At 35.1% G+C, this 18,593-nt stretch overlaps 1 protein-coding gene across 2 annotated transcripts in view; it reads right to left on the bottom strand.

The window, feature by feature from the left end:
• The window catches only part of EFCAB5 (EF-hand calcium binding domain 5), a 170,979-nt gene that overhangs the window by 114,731 nt on the left and 37,655 nt on the right, over window positions 1-18,593 (bottom strand). For both annotated transcript variants that reach the window (XM_026016130.2, XM_072747907.1), the window contains exon 5: window positions 10,691-11,267. In XM_026016130.2, the coding sequence (XP_025871915.2) occupies window positions 10,691-11,267 (577 nt within the window). The remainder of the gene's footprint in view (window positions 1-10,690; window positions 11,268-18,593) is intronic.

Here is an 18,593-nt window from a genome sequence, read left to right as displayed (position 1 = left end):
GGAGAAGCGCCTATGGGATTTCCTAGTATAATTTGGCTCACTTAAGAGGTAGCAGCTGGTGTGAAGTATGAGCAGACACCTGTCTAGGAAGTCACTGTCTCCTGGCAACTGAAGAAGATCCATATCAAGGATGAAACATTCCCTTACTCTTGCCAAGTCCTAGTGGCTGGTGTATTGTAAGCATAAGTTAGATATTTGGGGTTTTATTTTTTTGTTTTATAGTGAAACATTATATTTAAAGGCTAAAAATAAGAAAGAAGTCATACAAAGTGATAGAACTAAAACTCACCTATTATATCCATGCATGTAAATATATTAAAACCTACCCATTAAAAAAAGATTCTGATTGAATTATAAAACAAAGAATATTCTACATTGTATATTCTGTACATTGAGAAAGTACTAAATTAAAATTACTCAGAAAATCTTAAAAGGATGAACAACAACAACAAAAAAGGATGAACAGGGATGCCTAGGTGACTCAGAGGTTGAACGGCTGCCTTCAGCCCAGGGCGTGATCCTGGAGTCCTGGGATTGAGTCCCACATCGGGCTCCCTGTATGGAGCCTGCTTCTCTCTCTGCCTCTCTCTCTCTCTCTGTGTCTCTCATGAATAAGACATAAAATCTTAAAAAAAAAAAAAAAAAGGATGAACAAAGATATTCTATGAAAATACACATTAAAGAAAGTAGGGTTGCAAAATTAACATCAGATGAGATTAAATTCTGAAAAACAATTACAAAGATACTTTACTTTTTAAAGTAAAGTACTTTACTTTTTTACTTATACTTTTTTTTATAAAAAGTGCTAATATACAATGAAGGCTTTATAATATGCCCAACTTATATGTACAATGTGATCAAAATTGTTGAAAGTTGCAAGTGAGGATGGAGGTGGGGGTTGTTTTTTGGAACACAAAAAGCAAGCACTTTGAAGTAAATCGACAAACCCCTTGTAGATACTACATTCTAATAGAAACACACAATGAATGTTGTCACATAGTTTGCATAAGTTCTTTAAACACTGTATATTAGTTAACTCACAGGGAATTATCAAGTAAAAATTTTTAATTATTAAATAATATAAAGGCCTGTGTCTCTTTCTTTCCCTTTTAGTTTTTACTTGGCTTGTGTATCTCTCTGGGTGGCTCAACGGTTTAGCACCTGCCTTCGGCCCAAGGCGTGATCCTGGAGTCCTGGGATCGAGTCCTTCATCAGGCTCCCTGCATGGAGTCTGCTTCTCCCTCTGCTTGTGTCTCTGCCTCTCTCTCTCTCTCTCTGTGTGTGTGTCTCTCATGAATAAATAAATAAAATCTTAAAAAAAAAAAGATCAAATACAGGGGCACTTGGTTGGCTCAGTCAGTTAAACGACTGCATTTGGCTCAGGTCATGATCCCAGAGTCCTAGGATTGAGTCCTGCATGAAGCCCCACATAGGGCTCTCTGCTCTGAGGGGAGTCTGCTTCTCCCTTTCCCTCTATCCCTCCCCCTGATTCATGCTCATTTTCTCTTATTATCTCTATCTCAAATAAATAAAATCTTTTTTTAAAGAGCAAATACTTTTCATTATTATTATTTTGTTGCTTTTTGTTTTTAAATAGATTTTATTTATTTATTCATGAGAGACACAGAGAGAGAGAGGCAGAGACACAGGCAGAGGGAGAAGCAGGCTCCATGCAGGGAGCCTGACGTGAGACTCAGTCCCGGGTCTCCAGGATCATGCTCTGGGCTGAAGTCAGCGCTAAACTGCTGAGCCACCTGGGCTGCCCTACTTTTCATTATTAATTCACAATAAGGCAATTGTGACTTATAAAATATGCATTTCCAAGCACATGAGGAATCAAGAGTCAGAGGGAAAAGATATTGAAAGAAAAAATGTTAAAAGAAAAAAATATGAAGAAAAGCAAAATGATGCCAACTTAACCTCATCAGTTTTGCAAAATTACATGTAAGAATTAAAATCCACTTTAATTCTTTATCTGTCAGTCAGAAACTCTGAGGAAAAGCAAAAAAAGGTATACTGCATGCATAAGACTTATAAACAACAGTTATATTTATTTTTCAGACAAGTGATTACCACTATAAAAATTGTCCAAAATCAATAGGAATGTCTTGTCTGTTGTTCTTAGACACCAAACAAAAACAAATCCCTTTTTATCCAGGGAAATATACAGATGAAAAATTTTTTTTGGATTAGGTTGAGGCAAATGGATACTTTAACATCATTACTAGAGTATAAAGTCCTGACAAACTAAACAAAATTGTATTCATCATCATTTTTCTTTAATATAAATAAGAAAAATTCCACTCCTAATATAAATGGACTTCTCTAAAACTATCTAATGGATTAAAGATGACACAAACAATAACATAGCTCAGAGAGTTTAAAAGCAAGACTGTTTTAGCTAAGATTATTGGGTATCCAAGCTTTTTTTTGGGGGGGGGGCGGGTATCCAAGCTTTAAGTCAATAGATATGTGCTGTTGTAAAGTATCCCTACGATTTCTGAATATTCTACAGATGCTTAACACAGTCATATATTGATATATAGATCTTGAATTTTTGCCAGAAAGAGATAAAGCCCAAATCCTGACAATCTAGGCAAACAAAGCATCTTTGATTTCTTTAACTCTTGCATGAAATTCCTACAACAGTATTGTTCCAATAGAAAGTAGGGCTCTGGGGCACCTGGTCAGCAAGAGCATGTGACTCTTGAACTTGGGGTCATGAGTTTGAGTCTCACATGGGGTGTAGAGATTACTTAAAGAAAATTTTTTTAATTAAAAAAATAGAAACTGAGCTCTGATAAGAGCTTCAAATGACCCTAAATATTCAAACCCCTGATTCAAGAAGCATCAGTGAAACAAACTAACCCTCTTGTATCATGTCATTTGTTGGCAATGAGACCTAGACCAGAGTCCTAGTGTGTTCATTACTATTCTTATTATAAGAATTGACAAATGCCTAGTTTTATGTACTGATTGAGATTTTCATATTTCTAACAGGAGGAAGTGTTTGTCAATACCTCAATATATTGATTTATAGGCTTGACATCAGTTCCTAAATTTTAAGTATTTCTTATGGCAGTAAATCTAAATACATATCTAATTTATTGCTCTGCAAGAACAGATGGTGAACAGAAATGTTCTTTAAGCTATTAATTAAATTTGACACTGCTCCCTGCTGCTGTTGGAATTTTTCACCAGTACTAAAATCCCTTAATTTGGTTTCTCTACATAATTGGCTTTGAAAAAAATTTTTTAGTGTGCATTATAACCTTCTCTGGAACTTATTCTCAATACATTCCTAAAGGTTCTGATTCAAAAGGTCTACGGAAGAAGCTAGGAATCTGCACATTTAACCAAGAATCCAGATAATCCCGATGCGATTTGTAGATAACCATACTCTGAGAAAGACTATTTTAGCTGAAAATTGAAATTCCATGTCCACATATAAAAGAAAACAAGAGTTCTGTATATATCTCTTACTTTATTCTAGAAGTATATATGTACTTAATTTCAAAAGAATTATTATTCTAAAGCTCCTGATTAGTTGCTTACCCTATAGGAAGAACACTAAAAGAGATCACAAAGAATTTTAGGTTCTTTTATAAATTTTAGTATAAGTATTCATGCCAGAAGATATTAGAAGGAACGTATGAAAGATTTAGGAAGAGAAGAAGACATCCAAAGTGTCTTATTTGTTTCATTTTGTTTTGTTTTGTTTTGTTTTGTTTTGTTTTTAAAGATCTGGAAGAGAACTAGATGTTATCTAGACCAGGGCCAAGGACCCAAATCTGGCCTACTACCTGGTATTGAACCACTTAATAGTTAAGATTGGCTGTTACATTTTAAAATAGTTTTTTAAAATCAAAATAAGAATAATAGTTTGTGGCATGGTGGAAAATCTATGAAACTCACATTTTAGTATTCATAAAGTTTTATTAGAACACAGCCATGCTTACTCATTTACATATTTTGTATAATTACTTTTGTACTACAATAGCAAAATCGAGTAGTTGTGACTCAATTTTCCAGGCAAAAACCCTTTAATTTTTATGTAATCAAATTTAGCAATATTTTCATAATTTTGAGTCATGGTTAAAAAGGCTTTTCTATGGTAATAAAGGAACTTAATCTCTGGTTTCTTCTAGTTGTTGTGTGGTTTCATTTGTCACATACACATACTTAGAAGGATATGTTCTATGGACAAAAAAAATCTGCAAATAAAGCTAAAACAATATTTAGTAGTTCTTTTGTTGGGATTGTTGGTATTATTACTTTGAAGTTATTGAAACTATTTAATGTAAATTGTAGGATAAGACAAATAATCCTATTCATGTTGTTAGGAGCCAAGATTTTTAGAAAAAATATAAATATAATTCAAAATCAAGGAGTCAGGTAAAAAACCTGAAACATTATATTTGATACAAAATTATCAATATTTACTCATTATTTTTAAAAATTATATTTGTGAGTCCTGAAAGAGCCTAGAAGCAATGATAATACAATATTTATGAGCATTGCTAGCTCCCAGATGAATGATTGCTATTAAAAGTGACCAAGAATCCTTTTAAAAAGTGCACAAAGGTTTCAAAGACTAAAGGAGTAATGTTGGAAGAATATAGGAGCCAAAGTTGGGTCAAGCTGAGGATCAAAAGAAAAGGTAAATATAATGGCTTAAAATACATTGAATATATATTAAAATCAATGTGTCTACAATGATACTCAAAAGGAACGCTTCTCCCAAAAGGGAAAGAAAACCTTTCATTTGTTGCCCCTCCAGGTGACTACTGATAGACAGATACAGAGACATAAAGAAACATAGATATATATAATATTTTGAAAATTTGTGATTAAAAAGAATTAAACATTTATTTTGTCTTATTAGTAGGAAGCATATTTTAATGTAACCAAATACACAGCAACCAAGTGGAATTTATTTCAGGGTTTCCAATAGCTCAAAATTAGGAAATCTATTAATAAAATTCATCAACAGGTCTAGGCTGAAAATCAAATGATCATCTCCATAAGTGTTGAACAAACATTTGACAAAATTAACAATCATTTTTGAGCTTTAAAAATTGGCTCAGTTGGTTAAGCATCTGATTACTCATTTCAGCTCAGGTCATGATCTCGGGGTCATAAGACTGAGCCCCATATGCAGGTGGGGGAGCACAGCATCTGCTTGTCCTCCCTTTGCTTCTCCCCCCACTTGTGTGTGCTCTCTTTCAAAAAAATAAAATCTTTTTAAAAAATCAGTCTATAAAGGATCTAGAAAAAAGTTCAAAACACAAACTCAGTAAAAGGAAAGAAATAATAAAGATTTGGAGGGGAAATAAATAATATGGAAACCAAAAAAATCCCCAATAGAACAGTTCTTTTCTCCGCCATGGTACTGTGTGCAGTTGAGGGTTTCTCATCATGTTTTCTCAAAAGACTTTCAGGATCAAGTGATTCCTGGTCAAGAAACAAAGACAGAATTGTCCTATTTCCCAGTGGGTTCAAATGAAAGCTGGTAATAAAATCAGGTACCATTCCAAGAGGAGACACTGGAGAAGAATCAGATTGGATCTGTAATGACAGCACATGGGATGGCACATCTATTTACGCTGCATGGAGGTCATGTGCTTGTATCGTCACTCTCTAAACATCACTGCTACCTGAACAATAGACATGTTTTATCACGGAAGTGATTTTACTCTCTTACTATGCTTCTGCACCAGTAAGTTGGTTTGGTAATAAATACATGCAATCTTTTATTTGAAAAAAAAATTAATTAAAAAAATTTAAATAGACCAGTGAACCTTTTGGCCTTTTGAAAATATCAACAAAATTAACCTCTAGCAAGACTCATTAAAGAAGAGAGAGAGAGAGAGAGAGAGGACAAATAAACAAAATTATTAACAAAAGAGGAGAAATAGCAACCAACACCACATAGATACAAACAATTCTTTTTAAAAAAAAAAGATTTTATTTATTTATTCACAATAGACACAGAGAGAAAGAGAGAGGCAAAGAGAGAAGCAGGCTCCATGCAGGAGCCTGATGTGGGACTGGATCCTGGGCCTCCAGGATCACACCCCGGGCTGAAGGTGGCGCTAAACCGCTGGGCCACCCGGGCTGCCTGATACAAACAATTCTAACAGAATATTATGAAAACCTATTTCCCAATAAATTGGACAACTTAGAAAAAATGGGTAAACTCCTGGAAACATACAACCTACCAAAATTAACAAAAGGAGATATAGAAAATTTGAACAGACTAATCACCAGCAATGAAATTGAATCAACAATCAAAAAACTTCCAAAACACAGAAGTCCAGGACAAGATGGCTTCAAGGGTGAATTCTATCAAACATTTTTAAAAAGTTAAAGATTTCCAATGGGAAAAGGACTATCTCTTCAACAAACGGTATTGGGAAAAACGGACAGCAACATGCAAAGAATGAAACTGGACCACTTTCTTACACTATGCACAAAAATAAACTAAAAATGGAAGAAAGATAAATATGAGACCTGAAGCCATAAAAATCCTAGAAGAAAGCACAGGCTACAGCAGCTTCTTTCTAGATATATCTCCTGAAGCAAGGAAAACAGGAGAAAAAAATACACTATTGGGGCTACATCAAAATAAAAAAGCTTTACAGTGAAGGAAATAATCAACAAAACTAAAAGGCAATCCACAGAATAGGAGAAGGTGTTTGCAAATGACATATCCAATAAAGGGTTAGTATCCAAAATATGTAAAGAACTAATACAACTCAAGACCCAAAACCCAAATATTCAAATTAAAAAATAGAAGACATAAACAGACATTTCTCCAAAGAAGACATCCAGATGGTCGACACATGAGAAGATGAACACCATCCATCATCACGGAAATGCAAATCAAAATTACAATGAGATACAACCTCCCACCTGTCAGAATGGCTAAAATCAACAACACAAGAAACAATGAGTGTTGGCGAGGATGCAAGAAAAGGGAACCTTGTGCACTGTTGGTGAGAATTAAAACTGGTGCAACTACTGTGGAAAACAGTATGGAGCTCCCTCAAACTGTTAAAAATAGAACTACCTTATGATCCAGCAGTCCACTACTGGATCAAAACAAAACAAAACAAAAACATATTTTATATTATATATTATAATATTATAATGCTTATTACACTTAGCATTATACTCTAGCTCCACCCATGTTGTTGCAAATGGTAAGATTTCATCCTTTCTGATGGCAGAGTAATATATATATATATATTACTATAATAATATATATATATATAGAGAGAGAGTATAATGCTAAGTGAAATAAGTCCACCAGAGAAAGACAAATACAATATGTTTCACTCATATGTGAAATTTAAGAAACAAAACAAATGAGCAAAGGAAAAAAAAGAGAAAGAGAAAGAGAGACAAACCAAGAATCAGACTCTTAATTATAGGGAACAAACTGATGGTTACCAGAGGAGAGGTAGGTGTAGAGGAAATAGGAGATGAGGATTAAAGAGTACATTTACTATGATGAAATAAAATTAAGTTAAATTAAAAAGTCATTCTATAATATAGAAATTAGGCACATTTTTCCTTTCTTTCCCTTTTTTTTTTTTTTTTTTTTTTTTTTTAGAGTTGGAGGAAGGATAGAGGGAAAGGGAGAGAATCTTAAGCAGACTCCATGCCCATCATGGAGCCTGAAGCTAAGCTCCATTCCAGGACCCTGAGACCCTAAGATCATGATTTGCACCCAAATCAAGAGTTGGACACTTAACTAACTGAGCCACCCAGACACCCTGCACATTTTTTTCTAATGTAATAAAATATATCTTTTTCAGATCCAAATGAAGTAGAGTTATGGCATTAATATATAGTTTTAAAAACTGTTCATGATGAGGCAGTAATACAAGAATCATCCCTACTAAAGTCATAAACAAGGATGCCCATGTCATCACTATATTTAACATTCTATTGGAAGTAATAGGTAATGTAACTATGTAAGAGGAAGATATTACAAGCATAAAAATTGAAAACAAAGAAGGAAAATTTCTATTTTTGCAGATAATATTGTTGACTCGCTAGAAAAATCCAAAAAAACAATGAAAATTTTTGTATAAACAGGGGTCCCTGGGTGGCTCAGTTGGTAAAGCATCCAACTCTTGGTTTTGGCTCAGGTCATGATCTCTTGGTCGTGGAATCAAGCCCTATATCCAGTGCCATGTTCAGAGTCTGCTTCATATTCTTTCTCCCTCTCCCTCTGCCCCTCCCCACTCGTGTTCTCTCTCTCTCTTCTCTCAAACAAATAAATGAATCTTTTAATAAAAATAAAATTTTTCTATAAATGATGGAATCCAGTCAGGTAGCAGAGTATAAGAAATATACAGAAATTAATACCTTTCACGTATTCAAACTACATATAGATAGAAAATATAATGAAAGCAGAAAGTCCCATTTACAATGGCAATAAAAAAATAATAAAACAGCTAGTAATAAATCTAATAAGAGATGCAAGCTTAAATGAAAAAAAACACCTTAAGATAACAATGATAAATACAAAATAAGATAAGCAAATGGAAAGACATATGTTTTCAGATAGAAACTTTTGTCATTATTAAAGATGTTGATTTTCCCTAAGTTGTTAAATAAATTTAAACACATTTCAATAAAAATTCCTATAAGGTTTGTTTTGCTGTTCTTTTTCTTGTTTTCAAGTATATGAATCATTTCTAAAGTTCATACTAAAAAGCAAGAACATGGGGCGCCTGAGTGGCTTAATTGGTTAAGCATCTGCCTTCGGCTCAGGTCATGTTCCTGGGGTCCTGGGATAGAAACCTGTATTGGGCTCCCTGCTCAACATGGAGTCTGCTTCACCCTCTCCCTCTCCCTCTGTGCACACTCTTTCTTTCAAATAAATAAATAAAATCTTAAAAAAGTAAAAACACCAGAATAAAAGAGTAAATAATGAAGACTAGCACAGTCAGATTTATTGGAATACAGATCTTTCTCTACTTATGATAGGGTTAGGTTCCAATAAACCCATTATAAATTGAAAATACCTTAAGTTGAAAATGCACTTAATACACCTAACCTATCCAAATCATAGTTCAGTCAAGCCCACTTTAAATGTGTTCAGAAAAAAAATAAATTTATTATTAAAAAAATGTGTTCAGAACACTTATATTAGTTTACAGATGGGCAAAATCGTCTAACAAATGCCTATTTTATTAACTGTTGAATATCTCATATAATTGATTAAATACTGTACTAAATGTGAAAACCAGATTGGTTGTATGGGTACAAAATTGTTTAAATCTATGGGTGGTTTACCTTTGTGATTGCATGGCTGACTGGGAGCTGTGGCTCACCTCTTACTGCTTAAGTATCATGAGAGAGCATCACACCGCATATTGCTAGCCCAGGAAAAGATCAAAATTCAAAATTCTAAGTATGATTTCTACTGAACACATACCACTTTTGCACCAACATAGAGTAAAAGAATCATTAAGTGAAACCATTGTAAATCAGGGACTGACTGTATACTTAAAAGTCTCAGTGATTTTTTAGAAAAAGATTTTATTTATTTATGAGAGACACAGAGAGAGGCAGAGACATAGGTAGAAGGAGGAGCAGGGCCCATGCAGGGAGCCAGTTGTGGGGCTTGATCCTGGGACTCCCGGATCATGCCCTGAGCGGCAGGCAGACGCTTAACCGCTGAGCCACCCAGGCATCCCACAAGTCTCAGTGACTAAAGCAATGCAGCGTGGTGCGTGAACAGGGAGATAGTCAATGGGATAAGATAGAAAAATGCAGAAGTACACTCTATAATATATAGGAATTTAGTAATAAAGTTTCAAACAGCAGGGCAAAATAGACATTGTTGGGATCACTATGTAGCTATTTGGAAAAGGAAAAAGTTGAATTCATATCTTAACATCTTACACTAGGATAAATTCCAAATGGATCAATACTTAAAATGGGAATTAAAACAATAAAAACTGCAGAAAGAAAACATGGGAGGATTCTTTTGATATCTTGAAAATAACAAGGACTCAAAATCCAGAAGTCATAAAATGAAAGTAAATAAATTCAATCACATAGAAATAAAATATCTTCTGCATGACAAAGAGGTAAATGGCAAATAAAAAAAAGATAAAAGGAAGAAATTTAAAATCTGTACTTGCATTTGCTCCTGTATGTATAAATAAACTGGAAAAATCCACTGAAAATGAAGAACAGTCATTATTTATGTCAGAGGTGGAGTACTGGGTAGATGGAAGATAAGAATGGGACAGAAACATTTCATTGTATAACTCTATACATTTGGACTTTTGAACCAAGTGAATATATTGCCTAACCCAAAAGTTAAATTTTTTATTTTTTTTATTATTTTTTTTCAAAAGTTAAATTTTTTAAACGTCTCTACTCTCATATAGCTTACTTTGTAGTGCAAGGAGACAGATAACCAAATAAATATATACTTTGAATCATTGAGATAACTAAATCCATGAATTCAAGAAAATTGTTTAATATGCTTCATTAATCTTCATAGCACCTCGTAAATAGTGAAGCACATACTAGTAGCTCAATACATATTTCTTGAATAACTACAAAATTATGTATGTCCTATTTGTATGATTATGTTACTGTTTTACTTGCTTTCAATGTAAGAATTTAGATCATTAACTAAAAATACAACAAATTGTACCTGTTGCCGACAGTGTTGGGAACATGTATCTTCAGGTCTTCTGTGACATCCTTCATCACTCTTTGATAACCAGACATTCCTGAATCTTTTATATAATAAGGATTGTTTCTCATTAAGTATTCCCCCAAATGATTATTTGGATTAAACTTGGTTGTAATATCACCTTCTGCCCAAAGCTTCTTCTTTTCCACTTGCATTAACATCTTTTCCACTCCAGGAACTAAAGTAGGTAGAAGTTTGTCCAGCAAATATGCACGACTGTCCAATGTCATGCTTTCAGCATTAAACCACTCTTTGGCCAAATTATCCCTAGGGAGGTTTTTTTCAGCCTTTTTTTCTAGTTCTTTATTCAGGTTATCCTTATCTATTATTTTCTGCTGCATTTTCTGGGCTCTTGCCTCCAATCTTTCAAAAAAATTTTTCTTCCATGGCTGTTCTAGCTTTGAATTCAGCGCAGTTGGATCTAAATTGAAGATCACTTTTGCAGGTTTTCTAACCACAAAATTCTTTGAGACTCTAGTGCTAGAGTCCTTTATTGAACAAACTGAAGTTTTTGACTGCCCTTCCAGGTGTATTTCTGAGGAGAAAGAAAAGTGAAACATAAGAAACATGAGAAGTAGATTTTAATCTATGTTACTTTAGAATATTATTAGAAAAAAAGATTTTTTACATCCATTTACATGGTATATCCAAACATAGCTGAAAGTAACACAAAATCAGATAACAGTGATTTTCACCATAAAAACATTGTTGACTTAATCAGAAGTCATTCAACAGCTCACTGCTTTTCATTAAGTACCTAGCCTGTTTCTATTCTTTTTCGTTTTTTGTGCTTGTACCTGAGGATTACAAGGTAGCTATTGCAGCTCCCAGAATCACTTCTTTATGGGAAAAGAGACTTGAGAACAAAAGGGTTTTCTCCTTTTGTGGTTCTGTTTTATTATATAAGAAGAGAATATCCCTGACTTTCTGCTCCAAGATTTTCCTTTATGTTTCCTTGGCCTTATTAAGTTGCATATCTACCCCTAGATTAATAACTGGTAAGGGAAAAAGGGATTATGAACAGTTTTAACTAATCATAATTTATTCCTTCATGCCAGGATTTAGAGCAAGTTCCGGATATCGAGTGATTTCCATATGCTACAAAATTGAGGCTCAGTTAGCAGGCAAAAAGGTGAGGAAATGTCTGCTAAGTAGGCAGTGAAGAGTCTACCACATATATTTAAATTTAAATATATTTCTTCCCACTCTCATATATCCAGCCTCTTTCAGGTTTTCATTTTAAAAATGCAGTATTGAGGGTGGCTCAGTCAGTTAAGTGTCTGCCTTAAGCTCAGGTCATGATCCTAGGGACCTGGGATCGAGTCCCATGTTGGGGCCTGCAGCCCCCCTGCTTGTGCACTCTCTCTGTCTCAAATAAATAAATAAAATCTTACAAAAAAATAAAAATGCAGTATTGAGATATTAGACCAAGATAGTGGAGTGAGAACAAGTACTTACATCCCTTACATACCAAAATTTATAGAAATTACAAAAGAGAGAGAGAGAGAGAGAGAGAGAGAGTGTGTGTGTGTGTGTGTGTGTGTGTGTTATTATAAAAATAAGAAAACTGGCAATCATGAAAGTGGTCTTCAGTAGTCAGAAATTTTGAAGGTCTCTGAAAAAATGTAAGGAAGGTAGAAGTAGATTGAAGAAACTATAGGACTAAAAAAAATACAGGTGAATATCACTGTGAAATTTGGGACCAGCTTTGAGGTACCCCAAAGTTTTTTTTTTAAGATTTTATTTATTTATTCATGAGAGACACACAGAGAGAGGCAAAGACATAGGCAGAGGGAAAAGCAGGCTCCATGCAGGGAGCCCGATGTGGGACTAGATCCCCAGACCTGGGATCACGCCCTGAGCTGAAGGCAGATGCTCAACCGCTGAGCTACCCAGGTGTTCCAAGGTACCCCAGGTTTAAAGAATGTAGATGTGGGTAGCAGGAGAATGACTGACCATGTGTATACCTTCATCCCTATTTGAGCTAATCATTAGGCATCAGAGGTATTCACCCCTGCACTGGGACAAGGGGGTTTGGGCTAGAGAGGCAGGATAATGTCTCTACACAGAAAGAAAATGAATTGTTGACAGACTTCACTGTCTGTATGCTTTATGCCTCCTCCATAATCACTGGCAGCAGTGTGCAGAAAACAGAAACTTCATCTACAGAAAAGCAAACACGGATTCCCAAATGCAAATATAAGTACATATATAAGAATCACTAAATATTTAAACTACCTCCATGACTAAATCCAACAAATACAATAATTGATACTACCCAAGGAAATACCATTAATAAATGTAAGGAGTCTCTAAAAGAATTGTAATTAATATCCTCAGAGCAGAGAAATCAGAAGAAATAAAAAGAAAGTTATTAAAAAATACAATTAAGAGAGCTTGAGCATCTCATGCTCAGATCTTGATTTCTAGTATCATTCTCCAAACAAACAGACCGACAGACAAACACTACAATGATTAGGGTACAGCAAAGGCACACAGCAGCCAACTGAAAGAGCTCCTAACAGCCAAAGATGGAATGATTTGAGCAATGTAATAAAATAGCATTGGATTCTAAACCAAGTATAAATATCTATAAATCTGCATTAAGTAAACAAATGGGGGAAAACAGACAAATCTCCTATGCAGAAGTATTCCAAATAATTTAGGTAGGTACTCTAGGAGGTAGAGCATAACTCTCTTCCTTTAAAAATTATTTATTTATTTGAGAGAGAGAGAAAGCATAAGTAGGGGAAAAGAGGAGGGAAAGGGAGAGAAAATCTGGAGCAGACTCCTGGCTAAGCACAGAGCTCAACACAGGGCTTGATCGCACAATTCCAAGATCATGACTTGAGCCAAAACCAAGAGTCAGACACTTAACCAACTGAGTCACCCAGGTGCCTCAATTCTCTTCCTCTTAAGTATAGGCTCTGCATAGTGACTTCTTCCAAAAAGTACAGTATGGAAAAGGGGGAAAAATAATAACTTTTCAGTGGACAAACCAGACAAAATCTATCTCAGCCAAATGATCAAGACTAACATCAACAATGGAAAGTCATGTTGATAGCATATATAATATGCTAAATAGAATATGAGAAGAACAGCAGTTATCCTCTGTAGTCTTCCTCCCCAAAATCCATAACCCCATCTAATCATAATTTAAAAATCAGACAAATCCTAATTAGGGAATTTCTACAAAAATATCTGATAGTGGGGCACCTGGGTGGCTTAGTGGGTTAAGCGTCTGCCTTCAGCTCAGGTTGTGATCTCAGGGTCCTGGGATAGAGCCCTGCATACTGATGTCCCTACTGGAGGGGGAGCTTCTCCCTTGGTTTCTTCCCCTCCTCCCTCCTCATGTTCATTTGTGCACTCTCTCAAGTAAATAAATAAAGTCTTTAAAAAGAAAAATATCTGATAGCACTTCTTGACATAGTCAAGGTCACCAAAAACAAGGAAATATTAGAAACTGTTAGAGCAAAGAAAACTCTAAGAAAACTCTAAACAGACATGGCAATTAAGTATAATATGGTATCCTGGAATAGTAAGAGGACACTAGATAAAAACTAAGGAAATCTAGGTTGCCTGGGTGGCTTAGTTGGTTAAACAACTAACCCTTGGTTACAGCTGGAGTCGTGATCTCAGGTTCATGAGATCAAGCCCCATGTTGGGCTCCACTCTCAGTGTAGAGTTTGCTTCAGATTCTCTTTCCCTCTCCCTAGGTCAGGGAGATTGACCCCTCTCCCCACTCATGAACTCTCTTGTTCACTCTCTCTCTCAGAGAGAGAGAGAGAGAGAGAGAATCTTAAAAAAGAACAAAGGAAATCTGGATAAAATATGCTTATTAATTGTGACAAATGTGCCACTTTAATACAAGGTATTAATAATAGGTATAACTGGATGTGGGATAAACAGGGACTCTCTGTATTATTTTCATAATGTTTTTATAAATCTAAAAGTATTCAAAAAATAAAAGTTTATTTTAAAAAAGAAACTAGGGGTGCCTTGGTGGCTCAGTTGGTTAAGCAGCTCAGGTCATGATCCCAGCATTCTGGGATTGAGCCCCACATTGGGCTCCCTGCTCAGCGGGGAGTCTGCTTCTTCCTCTCTCTCTCCCTGCTGCTCCTCCTGCTTGTGCTCTCCTCTCTCTATAAATGAATAAATATAAATCTTTTTAAAAAAGAAAAAAGAAACTTAACAAACCAAAAAAGAAAGGGAAATCACTTGGAAATTAAAAAGAATCATTGCTATCAACAAAACCATAAACACACTGCCTTGAAGATCAGCAAGCTGGAAGACCAGGCCAAAGCAGATAAAAAGGTCAAAGGAAATAAGAGAATGGAGGGTAGATCCAGAACTCTTAATATTCGTCTTATAAAAGTGTTTAATGGACTGAATCAAGACTAGAGAAATAAGGAAATATTTAAAGAGATAATGCAAGAAGATATTTTACTACTGAAGAAAGATACAAATCTTACCAAATGGAGTTTCTGTTTGGGATGATGAAAAACCTCTGGAACTAGACAACGGTGATGGTTGGACAACACTGTGTATTTACTTAATGACAGTGAATTGTACACTTCAACATAGTTTAAATGGTAAATTGTACATTATGTGCCTTTTACCATTATTTTTTTAAAAGCACCAAATAACAAATGCAAGATACATGATTAAAATACAAAAGTAGTCTTTGAGAACAATGAAGCCAGACCTACAGCAGAGCTCTGGTCACCTGGCTCAGCTCCTGACTCACCTCAGTTCACTCACTTGGAGAAACAAGTCTGTCAGAAGGTCCACCAAAGCCATGGCTTTTAAGGACCTGGGAAGACACCTATGGAACCAGAGGTGGCAATTCACCAAATTAGAATTACTCTAGCCAACCACAACATAAAATCTTTGGAGAAAGTCTATGCTGCCTTACTTGATCAGAGGCAAAAATGTAAAGAATCTCAAAATGAAAGGACCAGTTTGGATGCCTTGAGAATCACTATAAGAAAAACTCATTGTGGTGAAAGTTCTAAGACTTGAAGATCATTTTCAGATAAGGATACACAAACAACTCACTGATTTGCACAGCCCTTATGAGATTGTTAGGCAGATTACTTCCATCAATACCGAACTAAAAGTTGAGGTAGAAGTCACCATTACAGATGCTTAAATTAACCTTTTAAATAAATTATTAGTTGTTAAAATTGATTATTAGTTGTTAAAAAACCAATGATAGATTTATATATATATATGATATATATATATGAGATATATATATATATATCCTAGGTATTAGCAATAACTGTTTAAGTATATAATTTTTTGAAGTTTCTTTCTACAATAGTGACAAAACTGGAGAATACCTAGAGATAAACCAAACAAAAATGTGTCAAGACCAATATGAAAAAAAAACCTATAAAACTTTTGGTATTGGCATAAGGATAGACATATGTAAATATAATAGAATTGAAAGTCTAGAACTAAACCCATATGTCCACGACCAACTAATTTTTTTAAATTTTTATTTATTTATGATAGTCACACAGAGAGAGAGAGAGAGGCAGAGACATAGGCAGAGGGAGAAGCAGGCTCCATGCACCGGGAGCCCAACGTGGGATTCAATCCCAGGTCTCCACGATCGCGCCCTGGGCCAAAGGCAGGCGCTAAACCGCTGCGCCACCCAGGGATCCCACGACCAACTAATTTTTGACAGAGGTGCCAAGATCATTCAACGGGGGATAAACTGTTTCTTCAGCAAATGGTGCTACAAAAACTGGATATCCACATGGGAAAAAAATGAAGTTGGACCTCTAGCTCCTATCATATACAAAAACTAACTATCCCTAATAGACATAGAGAGAACATTCTACCCAACAACAACACAATACATATTCTTTTCAAACACACATGGGATATCCTTCAGATAAATCATATGTTAGGCCACAAAACAAATCTCAACAAACTTAAAAACATAGATATCACATAAAGTATCCTCTCTGACCAAAACAGGATGAAGTTAGAAATCAATAACAAAAGAAAAACTGGAAAATTCACAAATCTGTGGTACTTTAAACACACATTCTTAAACACCAACGAACCAAAGAAGAAATTACAAGGGAAATAGAAAATTCTTAGAGATGAATGAAAATGAAAATATAACATACAAAACTTATGGGATACAGTGAAAGCAGTGCTCAGAGGGAAATTTATAGCCATAGTGACTACATTAAAAAAAGAAGACCTCAAATCAATAACCTAACTTTACATCTTTTTTAAGATTGATTGACTGATTTAAGAGAGAGAGAGAGAATGTGTGCACGCACATGCATGCACATAAGGGAAGGGGCAAAGGGAAAGAATCCCCAGACCGACTCCCTGCTGAACATGGAGCCCAGCTCTGGGCTTGATCTCACAACCCATAAGATCAGGACCTAAGCTGAACTCTAGAGTCAGACACTCAAACAACTGAGCCACCCAGGCACCACTGCAAACCGAACTTTACATCTCAAGGGACTAAAAAAAGGAGAGCAAGATAAACTCAGAACTGAAACAGAAGGAAGGAAATAATAAAGAGTAGAGTGGAGATAAACAAAATAGAGAATAGAAAAATAGTAGAGGAAATCAATAAAGCCAAGTTAGTTCTTTGAAAAGGCCAATAATTGATAAACATCTAGTTAGACTGGCAAGGAAAAAGAAAAGACACAAATAAGCAAAATAAGAAATGAAGGTGGGAACATTACCACCAGTCTCAAAGAGATAGGAATAATAACCTAGAATAAGTGGACAAATTCCTTGAAACAAAAAAATTATCTAAACTGACTCAAAAAGAAATAGAAAATCTCAACATACCTATAGCAGGTAGAGACTGAATCAGTAATCAGTGCTCTCCCAGCAAAGAGAAGCCATGGACTGGATGGCTCCAACAGTGTAATCAAACATTTAAAGAATTAAAATCGGGGGCCCCTGGTGGCTCAGTCAGTGAAGTGTGTGATTCTTGGTCTCTGGGTTGTGAGTCTGAGCCCCATGTTGGGTGTAGAGATTACTTTTAAAAAATAAAATCTTAAAAAAGAATAAACATAAAGTAAAATAAAATCAATCCTTACCAAGCTCTTCCCAAAGAATTGAAGGGGACAGGATGGTTTCTAACTCATTCTATGAGGCCACCATTAATCTAATACCAAAAGCAGATAAAGACAACACAAGAAAACTGCAGACCAATATTCCTTTTGAATATAGATGCAAAAATCCTCAACAAGATATTAGCAAATCAAATCCAAGAGCATAGTAAGAGGGATATTCACCATGATCAAGAGAAATTTATCCCAGATATGCAATTGTGATCCAACATAAGACAATCAGGGTCATTCATCACATTAATAGAATGAGGGGAAAAAACCCCACGTAATCATCTCAATTGACATAGAAAAGGTATTTGACAAAATCCAACATCATTTCATGATTAACAACAACAACAACAAAAAAACCCTCTCAGAAAACTAGAAACGGAGGGGAAATTCCTCAGAATGATAAATGATATTTATTTAAAAACCCACAATTAACATCATACTCAATGGTGAAAGACTGAAAACTTCCCCTTAAGATCAGGAAAAAGACAAGGATACACAGTTTCACAGCCGCTATTCAACATTGTACTGGAAGTTCTAGCCAGAGATATTAGAGAAGAAAAAGAAATTAAAAGTCATCCATTTTAGGAAAAAAAAAAGCCCTATATTTACAGATGACATGATCCTATATATAGAATATCTTGGAAAATTGACAAGAAAGCCACTAGAGCTAATAATGAATTCAACTTGCAAGGTTGCAAGATACAACACCAACACACAAAGTTAGTTGTATTTCTGTACAATAGCAATGAACA

This window comes from Vulpes vulpes, chromosome 2 (genome assembly GCF_048418805.1).
Source record: "Vulpes vulpes isolate BD-2025 chromosome 2, VulVul3, whole genome shotgun sequence".
Classification (NCBI taxonomy): domain Eukaryota; kingdom Metazoa; phylum Chordata; class Mammalia; order Carnivora; family Canidae; genus Vulpes; species Vulpes vulpes.
Note: the sequence above shows the minus strand (reverse complement) of the source record. Positions and strands in the feature narration are given on the sequence as shown.